Genomic DNA, 12,877 nt, shown 5'->3' with positions numbered 1-12,877 from the left:
ATTTGAGCAGGGTTTGCATATTGGGTCACTCACCGATTTATATATTACTTTTGAGGTCAAAAGGTCAAGATCGCCTTGAATAATCATTATTTTTGTATTTTTACCTCCGCCACCAAAGGTGGATGCAGGTTATGTTTTCACTGCTGTCTGTCTATTTGTAAACAAAATAACTCAAAATATTGTGGACGGATTCGGACGACATTTGGCAGAGATGTAGCGTATGTGACAAGGACGAAATGATTAGATTTTGGAGAAGATTCGGATCCGGCTACTATAATTTTTTAAGTGATTCTTCACCATTGGGAGATAGGGCCAAAAACGATACATAGCAGGATATCTCAAAAAGTTGTGGACGGATTTGGACGAAACTTGTTGGACCGGTTGTGTGTCTGACAAGGACAATACGATTCGATTTTGGTGAAGATCCAGATCCAGCTCGTATAATTTTTTCAGTGATTCTTCACCATTGAGTGATATGGCCAACCAGGTGGAGGTATGCTCTCTACTGAGTGCTGTTCTAGTCTTCATCATGTTTCGCATTCGGAAGAAAAAGTTTGAATGTAAAGCGGACGTGGACGGGCTTTGCATTTTCAGATTCTTTGTAGTTGATAATTGCATAAAGCATTCCCCATCAGTCTTCCTTATATCACGGCATTGTACATTACTTTGTGAAGCAGCTAATCTGTATTCTGCTATTTCCTATCTTGCCTTGTGCATCGCTTTATTTCAGAGTTACCAGCAAGCTGTGGAACTATATCCTGGTCTGCCTTCTGCCTGGATCAATATGGGTGCTATCCTTCACCTTCAGGTTTGCATGGACCTTGTTGTTAACTGTCATATAAACTAACGGGCGGTGGCCGCTTTCAGAGCAATTATGGAGCCTCATCGTTTTGAGCCTTATGCGAGCGATTCAGACAAAGATGGCGACAATGGAGGTGTTTAGTGAAGATGAAAACGCCGGTCGCATGTTCACTACAGATTTGGTAGGTTTTGTTTATCCGTTCGATCAATTGACAGTTTAACAGGGATTTTGTATTAATTGATAAATCAGTTATATTACTCCAGAAGAGATACAGCACGGACACAACACGGCCCAGGCACACTCAGACACAGCTGACAAAATGGGTGACGAATGCTTTGTCCCACCATCATGAGCTGCTGTCCCGTTTCATACTTTCCTGGAACACCATTTGTGGCTGTGGTCATGCTTTGTTGTGTCCCACCATCGTGTCCGTGCTGTGTCCTGTCATGCAATGCCATGCCATGCCATGCCGTGTCTGCGTCGTGCCCTGCTGTGCTGTGTCAGTGCTGTGTTGTGCCATGGTGATGTTCCGCCCCAGTGGGGGGGGGGGGGGGGGGGGGAGTGGTGCTAGGGGTGAGAGGAGGTTGTGGGGTGGAGGCGAGGTGAGATCAGTCGCCAGCAGACCAACACAGGTGTTTGATTGACCGCTCAAATTGCCCATGCACACGTGCTGGGAGCTGGGTAGAGATGGTCTTACAGTTTTGAGCGATGGCTGGTTCTTCTGCCTAATCGTGGGGATCACATCTCTCTCAATTGTGGTGGATAACCACAAGATCTAACCTTCTCTGTTATTTCATAACAGTGCTCAATAAAATGTTCTGATCACAAAAGTGAACATTTTGTAGGCCCGATCTATACTTGGGTATTTCGGAAACAACCTCGTCCAATTTCCAGCAAACTTAGTCCTTCGGCCATTGGTGTAGCATGAAACCATCTTGGTTTGTATTACTACAACCACCAAGGATGTTTTGACCCAGTCTATTTGTACAAAATCGAAAAATATTCACGGTTTGAGTTCAATCGTACCACGATGTAACCTGTAGACTGCATGAATATGGCGGTCAACTTCTGAGTGTGACGTCATGGATAAGCGTGAAGAAGAAGATTTCGACTTTTAATCGCAAAACGACCGACTTTTTAAATTGGCAATCAGCTATCAAGGGATAGATTAGTGTGTTCACTCCTTCATTCCTCTTTTCTCCCACCTCTGGAACAAACTCCCACACTCTTCAATCCCATTCCTCTTTCCAGGTGTTCAAAACAGCTGTTCACCACCATCTCATATCTTCCACCACCCAAAACCGTGATAGTTTATACTGAAGGAGCTGGGGCTCCCACGTCGATCGGAAGAATGGACGCGACAAAAAGCTGGAATTCATCCGAGTTGCTTTAATCAAACCAAACACTCAGGCACTCTGAAAAGCCCGTTTATCGGGCAGCAATATATATACATATTATCCCGGAGCGTTTGCCCAGGAAAGGCGAGAGGGGGCGTGGCCCAGCGTCCTGGCTGCGGCCTGGCAAGTTGAGGGCGAGCCTGCCCGGGCGTCCTGGACGAGCCCGGCATGGTGATCGCTCCGCGTCCTTGATAGGTGCAAGGCGATTGTGAAAACCCAGCGGTAGCCGCTACACACGTCCCCCCAGAATCGACTTGCACCGGCAGGGTCAATTTGAGGGGGGTCCTGATGACCCGGCCGAAGCGACCCCTGGCGGGTCGTGGGAGGGGGTCCGGTGTGGTGGTGGGCGGTCGAGTGGGGGGCACCGTGGACGGGGGGCGGCCTCGCCGCGGCGGAAGGGCCACCCGTGGTGGGTGGTCGACGTCCACGTGCGCCGGCTTGAGGCGGTCCACCGCAATCCGGTCCGACCTGCCGCCGATGTCGATGACGAACGACTTGTCGTCCCGTCGCAGCACCCGGAAGGGCCCGTCGTACGGCGGCCGGAGTGGCCCCCGATGTGCGTCGTGACGCACAAAAACATACTCCGCTGTGCGAAGTGCTGGGGGGACGTAGGACTGGGGGTCACCGTGGTGGGATGTTGGCACGGGGGCAAACCGTCGGGCGGCCTCCTGGAGGTCCGAGCGCTGGTGAGCTGCGGACCAGGGACTGGTAGCGTCGGGCACGAATTCGCCTGGGACGCGTAGCGCCTGGCCATAGACAAGCTCGGTGGTGGATGCCTGGAGGTCCTCCTTGGGGGCCGTGCGGAGGCCCAAAAGGACCCACGGCAGCCGGTCGGCCCAACCGCCGTCTTGAAGGCCGGCCATGAGCGCGGCCTTCATGGAGCGGTGGAATTGCTCGCACAACCCGTTTGCTTGGGGGTGGTAGGCCGTAGTACGGTGGAGCTTGACCCCCAGGTTGCGGGCGACCGCTACCCCACAGCTCGGAGGTGAACTGTGGTCCGCGGTCTGACGAGATGTCCGCCGGTGCGCCGAAGCGGGCGACCCAGGTGGCGATGAAAGCCTGCGCCACGTCGGCGGTGGTGGTGGAGACGAGGGGAACGGCCTCCGGCCACCTGGTGGTCCTGTCCACCATGGTGAGCAGGTGTGTGAACCCCCGTGACGGGGGGAGGGGGCCCACCAGATCCACGTTGACGTGGTCGAAACATCGTTCGGGCACGGTGAAAGGTGCCAGCGGGGCCTGGGTGTGTCGGTGGACCTTGGCCCATTGGCAGGCCGTGCAGGTGCTGGTCCAATCGCGGACGTCCCGACGAAGGCCGTGCCAGACGAATCCCGCTGACACCAGCTTCTGGGAAGCTTTCCGGCCCGGGTGGGAAAGGCAGTGGAGGGAGGCGAAGATGCGGCGTTGCCAGGTGACGGGCACGATGGGGCGAGGCTGGCCTTGGGAGACGTCGCAGAGCAGGACAGTGTCCGTGAAGGGGATGTCGGCCAGGCGGAGGCCCGTGTCTGCCGCCCGGAGGGCTTGCACCGTGGTGTCGGTGGTTTGGTCCGCCGCCATAAGCGCAAAGTCCACGCCCAGGTGGACCGCGTTCGCGCTGGCCCGGGAAAGACAGTCGGCCACGGCGTTGTTTTTGCCGGCGACGTGCCGGATGTCCGTGGTAAACTCCGACACGGCGGAGAGGTGGCGCTGTTGGCGGGCCGACCACGGCTCCGTGACCTTGGCCATGGCGTAAACCAACGGCTTGTGGTCGACGAACGCCATGAAAGGTCGGCCCTCCAGGAGGTGGCGGAAATGGCGGACGGCCAGGTGTAGACCGAGGAGCTCCCGGTCAAACGTGCTGTATTTGAGCTCGTTCGGCCGGAGCTGCCGGCTGAAAAAAGCGAGTGGCTGCCAAACCCCGTTCACCCATTGCTCATGTACGGCGCCCACCGCGTAGTCGGAGGCATCCGTGGTGAGGGCGATGGGAGCGTTGAGCACTGGGTGAGCGAGCAGTGTTGTGTCGGCGAGGGCCCGCTTTGAGCTTTGGAAGGCCGCATCCATTGCTGCGGACCAGGCGATGTCGTGCTTGGCCGGCTTGCCCCGGAGGGCTTCGTAGAGGGGCCGCATGAGTTGAGCAGCGCGGGGCACGAAGCGGTGATAAAAATTCACCATTCCCAGGAATTCCTGCAGGGCCTTTATGGTGCGGGGACGCGGGAACGTGGTGATGGCCTCGACCTTGGTTGGCAGCGGCACGGCCCCGTTCTTGGTGATGTGGTGGCCCAAAAAATCAACAGCCATCGTGCCGAAGTGGCATTTGGCCGGGTTGACGATGAGGCCGTGCTCGCTGAGGCGCCCGAACAGTGTTCGGAGGTGGAGGAGGTGCTCGGCCCGGGACGTGCTGGCGACGAGGATGTCGTCCAGGTAAACGAAAAGGAACGGCAGGTCACGCAGCACGCCGTCCATCAAGTGCTGGAACGCGTGAGCCGCGTTCTTGAGACCAAACGGCATCCGCAAGAATTCGAATAAGCCGAACGGCGTGATGACTGCCGTTTTAGGGACGTCGGCCGCCCTGACAGGTACCTGGTGATATCCCCGTATGAGATCAATTTTCGAAAAAATGACCCGTCCCGCCTGACGGGCGGAGAAGTCTTGGATATGCGGGATCGGGTACCTGTCGGGAGTGGTAGCGTCATTGAGACGGCGGTAGTCGCCACACGGGCGCCATCCACCCCCCGGCTTTGGCACGATGTGCAGTGGCGAGGCCCACGCGCTATCAGAGCGCCGCACGATGCCGAGGTGCTCCAATGCGTCGAATTTGGCCTTCGCCACGGCGAGCTTGGCTGGGTCGAGGCGGCGGGCCCTGGCGTAGACCGGCGGGCCCGTGGTTGGTATGTGGTGCTCGATCCCATGCCGTACTGCGACGGCCGAAAACGTCGGCCGCGTGAGGGCCGGGAACTCCGTGAGCAGGCGAGCAAACTCGTTCGCCGCCGGGACGGCGCATGCCAGCTCGGTCGGCGCGGAGCTGCTCAATGTGCATACCAGGGAGCTGAAGGTTTCGGCGTTGATTAAACGACGCCGTTGGACGTCCACCAGCAGTCCGTGTGCGCAGAGGAAGTTGGCGCCTAGCAGAGCCATGGGCACGTTTGCGGTTACAAACGTCCAAGCAAAGCGTTGGCCGCCGAAGCAGAGGGTGACGTTGCGCGGGCCGAAGGTGCGGATGGTCGATCCGTTGGCCGCAACCAAGGAGGGGCCGCAAACCGCGGATTGCCTGTCCTGGTCAGAGGCGGGTATGACGCTCAGTTTGGCGCCGGTGTCGCACAGGAAGCGCCGTCCGGACGCTTTATCCGTGATGAACAGTAAGTTGCCCGTGTGGCCGGCGCTCATGGCTGATAATGAACGCCGGCCCGGCCGTTTCCCGGCCTGCCGAAGGTGCACGGGGGTCGGCATGTCCGGGCCTTCTGTCCGAACCTGGCATGATAGTAACACCACGCTTGGTCAGGTGGAGGCCCCGGTCGTCGTGCTGGAGGTGGTCGGCTCGGTGTAGCGGCCGCCAATTGCGTCGGTAGTTCGGTCGTCGACCGTGCCGGGTGCTCGGGCGCCATGGGTGTTGCGTCGGACGGCGGTGGGTCCCATGTCGCCGCTGCGATGCGCTGTCCTGCAGCGGAGATCTTGTCGGCTTCTCTGGCAAGGGCCCGGGGATCTGTGATCGTCGTGCTTGCCAGGGCGAGGCGTACCGGGTTAGGCAGCTGACGGAGGAACAGCTCCCAGAACAGGAATGCCGGAGAGTGCTCGCCGAGCAGTGAAAGCATGTAGTCCATTCGCTCGGAAGGGCGCGTGTCGCCGAGCTCGGGCAGGTCGAGCAGGCGCTGTGCGCGTTCCGCCGATGGGAGGGCGAAAGCGTCGAGGAGAAGCTTCTTAATCGCGCCGTATTTGTCAGTGGCTGGCGGGCTCTCGAGGAGGCTCAGGGCGCGGGCTGCGGTGGCCGAACCGAGCGCTGCTACCACATGGTGGAAGCGGGTGTCGTCGGCCGTGATGCCTCGCAGGGCGAACAGGGAATCCGCCTGTGCGAACCAAACCGCCGCGTGAGCCTCCCAGAAGGTAGGCAGTTTAAGGGCGACTGCCGTGTCCATGTCGGTAGGTCACCAATGAAGGAGCTGGGGCTCCCACGTCGATCGGAAGAATGGACGCGACAGAAAGCTGGAATTCATCCGAGTTGCTTTAATCAAACCAAACACTCAGGCACTCTGAAAAGCCCGTTTATCGGGCAGCAATATATATACATATTATCCCGGAGCGTTTGCCCAGGAAAGGCGAGAGGGGGCGTGGCCCAGCGTCCTGGCTGCGGCCTGGCAAGTTGAGGGCGAGCCTGCCCGGGTGTCCTGGACGAGCCCGGCATGGTGATCGCTCCGCGTCCTTGATAGGTGCAAGGTGATTGTGAAAACCCAGCGGTAGCCGCTACACAACCCCCGTTAATCCACCTCAAACGCACCTCCTTCAAATTCCCTGTTTTCTTTCCTGAAAGCCTCTGCAGTGTCCATCATGTTTATCCCATGTGCCCGCACCCAGCCCTCTCTCTTCCACAGATGTCCCTGTTCCCCACTGTTGTTGTACTTCCTTCTCTCTACCCCTCTTACCTCCCGCTCCATTTTTGTCCCCCGTCGCACAGCGTAGCGAAAGGGGGACTATGGCTTTCCCCTCCGTCCATGTCCGTGCGTGTGTGCGTGCGTAAGCGAAGGACCGCATTCGAATTTGGTGTGTGGGTGCAACCCACGTCAAATTCCAAGATGGCCGCCGCCATGTATGTCTGATGCCATGTATGTCTTGTGAGATGAATATCTTGAAAAATAAGCGAAGTACCAACTTCTAATCTGGTGTGTGGGTGTATCTAGGCATAAGGAAGAACGCTATTGAAAATTGGGTCGCCACGTCAAAATCCAAGATGGCCGCCGCCATGTATGTCTGAACCTTGTGAGATGAATATCTTGAAAAAAATATCGAAGTACCAACTTCTAATTTGGTGTGTGGGTGTATTTCGGCATAAGGAAGAACGCTATTGAAAATTGGGTCGCCACGTCAAAATCCAAGATGGCCGCCGCCATGTATGTGAACCTTGTGAGCGGAATATCTTGAAAAATAAGCGAAGTACCAACTTCTAATCTGGTGTTTGGGTGTATCTAGGCATAAGGAAGAACGCCATTGAAAATTGGGTCGCCACGTCAAAATCCAAGATGGCCGCCTCCATGTATGTCTGAACCTTGTGAGCGAAATATCATATCATAGCATGTTTTCTGTGTCTTCCACTTTGTCAACTCACATCACTTCACCGACGGGGGAACTAGGCGTAACACTTGTTTAATATGTTCTATGTGGTAGCTCTCATATGAGCCTCGGCTAAGTAAGTATAGAAAAAATATATATATTCCAGAATCGTATAGTCTTTCGGGAAGAGTAGAATTGTTATCACCAGCACCGGAACTAATTACAAATTCCTGCCACTTTAATTCTTACATCAGGCATGGCCAGCCGGTTCGTGAAAGACTTGAGCCAAAAACTAAACATTCCCCTGCTGAACCACATAAGAAGGTTGGACGAATTGGGGAGGTTAACTAAGTGGAAATATATTGATACTTCTTTTCTAGATAACATAAAATACCTTGGCAAGCCTGTTTTCACTCCACAACTCTTCTTACAGGGAGACTATTCGGGAGCTCACCATCATTATCAGCAAGCCATCCGGCTTGATCCGCAGAGCCCCCTCCTGCAAGACAACATTGCCAAACTCTCTCGTGCGATGCAAGGGAACACTGGGCAAAGGTAATCTGACACCTGGGCCTAGAGATCCATTTGTCAGTGTGACTTGGCTGCAGAAGGCTTTCTTTCATGTTGGCGACTTGAATGTGAATTTGAGCTCTTGGTGCATCCTGAACTTTGCATGGCAATGATACTGAATCACAAAATTTGCCAAGGTGGAATTTTACCTGTATCCTGAACTTCGTCCTGGCAGTCTGACCTCCAGATAATTCAAGGTAATCAACCTGCCTTGTGGAATTTTATTCTCATTTCCCAGGCTTGGGAAATAATGAAGACACATGTTTAACAAATATTATTAGAGTAAGAAATCTCAGATTGCTGTATCTGCATTGTCAGTGCACACATTTGGAGGTTGCAATGTGAAGTTCCTTCCCAGGAAGGGTAATTAAGTCAATACTTTATAAAATGGGAAACTATTGTACACTGCTCCTTTCCTATGCCATCTCCAGGCGCTGCATGACGTCATTGCCGGGCACCAAAGGGGGCCCGGGAATGACGCGCGCTGAGAGGGAGTACTCAGTTGTCACTACTGTTGTTTGTTTTCTTGTTTGTTTGTTTTCTTGTCCGGACGATATCTCAGCCATCCTTTGAGCTAGGAATCTCAAATTTCGGCACAATAGTGAGCAAGCGCTCTGGCAAAAACAGTATTTTTTGTTTTTTGATTAATCAATTAATTTATTCGTTACTTAATTAATTATTATCGATTAATTGAATACTTATTTATATCCTTTCTCTTACGGGCAATATCTCGGGCACCATTTGAGCTAGTAAGTTGATATTTGGACATGACAATGACCAGGTGATGTGGCCATAAAGGATATATTTAATTGATTGATCAATTAATCGATTAATTATTCGATTAATGACTTCTTTTTTTTAAGTTACAGATTCAGATGACACGGTGGTGGTTTAGGTATTCTGTTAGGCAATTGATTAATTATTTAATTATTTTATGATTATTATTTATTTATTTTCATTATGAATCATTTATTTATTTTCTCTCATCTGGCCAATATCTCAGGCACCTTTTGAGCTCGGAAGCTGATATTTGGACATGACAGTGACCAATTGATGTGGCTACAAAGAATATTTTTCATTTCTTGATTAATCAATTAATCGACTAATTATTTAATTAATCAATTAATTACTTAATTTTTTCGATTAATGGTTTATTTAATTAATTTTCAAAAAGTGACAGCTTCGGATAAAGCACTGGTGGTTTAGGTGTGCTATGAGCCAATTGATAAAGAAAATATTTCATGATTAGAATTTATTGAATTTAATTATGCAATTCATCAATCAATTATTGTACACCTCTCCCTCCCAATACAGTCCCTATATGCGCTGCATGGTGGTATTGCCAGGTGCCAATGGCACCCCGGCAATGCCGCGCTAGAGGATTTTATTTATTTATTTGGCATGAGGGCGGTGAACTTTGAATGTATCTGTACTTGTCTTACTTGGCTTCCTGGTTCCCAAGATGCTGTTTGAATTTCAATAGCTGTCAACACAGTTGCTGAAAAGACAGTGCAACATATGTTTACTTACTACTGTGCTGGGCATAATTGAGTCAATAACCACTGTGCAGGACAATATCCACCCAAATAACCATCAAGCAGGACATCCATCCATATAACCATCAAGCTGAACAACATCCACCCAAATAACCACTATGCAGGACAACATCAACCCAATAACCATCGAGCAGGACAATATCCACCCAAATAACCACTATGCAGGACAATATCCACCCAACAAAACATTGATCAGGACAACATCAACCCAATAACCATCGAGCAGGACAACATCCAGCCAATAACAATCGAGCAGGACAACATCCACCCAATAACCATCGAGCAGGACAACATCCACCCAATAACCATCGAGCAAGACAACATCCACCCAATAACCATCGAGCAGGACAATATCCACCCAATAACTATTGAACAGGACAACATCCATCCAATAACAATCGAGCAGGAAAACATCCACCAAACTAGAACGGGCACTCGGTAGAGCGCATACCTTCGCCGCAGCTACTTTTGTTGCCAAAATAAAAGACTACAAGATCTGTGTAGCAAAGCATTTTGGCATTAGTTTCATACAAATTGGACACAAATTGACCGCGCTATGGTAAAAAGACGATTTTGACCTTTTCATGACCTTGACCTTGACCTTTGACCCGATCGATTCCAAAATCTAATCAAATGGTTCCCGGATAATAACCTATCATCCCACCAAATTTCATGCGAATCGGTTGAATACTTTTTGAGTTATGCGAATAACATACACACACACACACACAGACATACAAATAAATACACAGCGATCAAAACATAACCTTCCGCTTTTGCGAAGGTAATAACAATCGAGCAGGACGAAATCCACCCAATAACCACCGAGCAGGACAACATCCACCCAATAACCACCGAGCAGGACAACATCCACCCAAATAACCACTCGGCAGGACAATATCCACCCAATAAACATCTAGCAGGACAATATCCACCCAAATAACCACTATGCACGACAATATCCACCCAATAACCATTGGGCAGGACAACATCCACCCAACAAAACTGATCAGGACAACATCCACCCAATAACCATCGAGCAGGACGAGATCCACCCAATAACCATCGAGCAGGACAACATCCACCCAATAACCATTGAGAAGGACAACATACACCCAAATAACCACTATGCAGGACAACATCCACCCAATAACCATTGAGCAGGACAATATCCACCCAATAACAATCGAGCAGGAAAACATCCACCCAAATAACCACTTTGCAGGACAACATACACCCAATGAACATCGAGCAGGACAACATCCGCCCAATAACCATCAAGCAGGACAACATTCACTCAATGACTTCTCTCTGAACACCTCCAGGAAGCTATACCTCACTTTGCTGTCAGTTTAGCAGATTTAAATTCCACTGAACATTGCCATCAGTGGGAAAGATAAAAACATGTTTGACTTTGCATGTGCACAGAAACATATTTGTGATTTAACCCTACTTCTTCATCCAGGACCAATGTGGAATTTTGCAATCACTCCTTTTATAATATAGGTTACAAGCAAGCACATTAAACATGTAAAATCCATCTGCTATTGTGGAAACATAATACTTGTGATTACTCATTCTATCTGAAGTGGCATACCTGATATTAGTACGTATTGAGTTTTGAAACGGTATTAAAGGCAGAGGTTTTCCAAAATCACTGGTTTCTCTTTTTATTCTTCTTTGCTTATAAAAACCAAGTACGAATCATAGGAAACAGCACTAATGCTCACAATCAGTAAAATAACGCTCTTCCGTCTCATAATACGGGACTTTTCAAAATGACGTATAAATGCCAACGAGGTCTTTTTTTTCTTCCTTTTTTTGTATACAGGATCGAGGCTAGTGAAAGAACTAACATTTATCACACAAAAAATCAAACAGACACACCACGTATATAATAAGGGGAGCGGTAGACAAGATGGGGAGAGAAGGGGAAGCACACAAACACAACATTTGAGAGCAGGGACATCGGGATATCTGTGGGAGGGAGAGAGCTTGGGGGGAGGAGGCGTGGGAAGGGGGGGGGGTGGAGTATAAAACACAAGGACACTGCAAAGACTTCCAGGAAAGAAGTTGGTGTTTCAAAAAAGTGGATCTGGGGTGAAATTAGCAGGGGTAGAAAAGATCAAGGTTTTGGATTGGGGAAGATAAGAGATGGTGGTGAACAGCTGTTTTAAAGACCTGGAGGGAGGAGTGGGATTGAAGAGTGAAATTGAAGATTGAAGAGTTGACTTGAAGAGTGGGATTTTGCACATGCGCTCTGTGCCAATTTTCTGCTCACATGGGTTGATCCGCTGATCACATGGGCTTACCTGCATTATTAGGGCAAGATCTGCAAATGAAATTGACTTTCAAACAAAATTTTCAGCATTTAAAGAGAAGAATGGGAATTTCAAAATGGTTAAACATAATTGTATTGTTCTTAATTGCAAATCGGACACACTGAAATAGAGGAAATACAAGAAATTTCTGTGGATAAGAGGTGTGGAGTTCCAACTTTTTCCTGCTGTGACAATTGAGCAGAGGCAGTGGATAGAACACACACCACACACACACATTAAGCATTGGCAGTCTGGCATATAGTCAATAATACACGCACACACAATTCTCCTTTTACCAATAGATGCTAAAATGTGGAATAATTTATCTTGTGGCTCCAGGACAAAACAACACATATATATATATATATACAGTGAAACCTTGACTTACGAGTGCACCAACCTACGAGTTTTCCGAGATACGAGCCGTCGCTCGGGCGGTTTTTTGCTTTGAGATGCGAGCCGAGATCTGAGTTACGAGCTTACGCCACCCGCCACCAGGTGGGTTCCGGTCATGTGGTTATCTTGCCGTGCAAGCATCTCTGCCGTATATCGCTGCTGCTTTGTTTTCGCATTTTGGTTATTTTGGAAAATTTCTTAGTTTTAACCATGGGTCCTAAGAAATTGAGTGCCAAGGGCAGTACTGAGAAGAAGAAGAGGATGATGTGCTTGGATATAAAACACGCAATCGTCGAAAAACATGAGCGAGGTGTGCGTGTTGTCGACTTGGTGAGGCAGTACGATCGTAGTACTTCTACGATATGTACGATTTTGAAGCAGAAGGAGTCGATAGAGGCTATAACGCCAGCCAAGGGCGTTACGATTATTTCAAAGCTCCGGACCTCTATCCATGAAGAGATGGAGAAGTTGTTGTTTGTGTGGTTGACGGAGAAGCAGCTCGCAGGAGATACCGTGACCGAGAGCATCATGTGTGAGAAGGCCCGAGACATTTACGGGGATTTGGTGCAGCAGACGGCGGGAACATCAACGGACGAGGCA

General features: G+C 50.3%; 1 protein-coding gene across 1 annotated transcript in view; it reads left to right on the top strand.

Annotated features, from left to right (window-relative positions):
- Positions 1 to 7,993, top strand: part of TMTC1 (transmembrane O-mannosyltransferase targeting cadherins 1) — a 120,855-nt gene extending 112,862 nt beyond the window's left edge. Inside the window, exons 18-19 of the mRNA XM_078773604.1 lie at positions 731 to 808; positions 7,868 to 7,993. Coding sequence (XP_078629730.1) covers positions 731 to 808; positions 7,868 to 7,993 — 204 coding nt within the window. The remainder of the gene's footprint in view (positions 1 to 730; positions 809 to 7,867) is intronic.
- Positions 7,994 to 12,877: the final 4,884 nt, after the last annotated feature.

The sequence above is a fragment of the Myxine glutinosa genome, chromosome 3, assembly GCF_964187855.1.
Source record: "Myxine glutinosa chromosome 3, kmMyxGlut1.1, whole genome shotgun sequence".
In the NCBI taxonomy this organism is placed as follows: domain Eukaryota; kingdom Metazoa; phylum Chordata; class Myxini; order Myxiniformes; family Myxinidae; genus Myxine; species Myxine glutinosa.
Note: the sequence above shows the minus strand (reverse complement) of the source record. Positions and strands in the feature narration are given on the sequence as shown.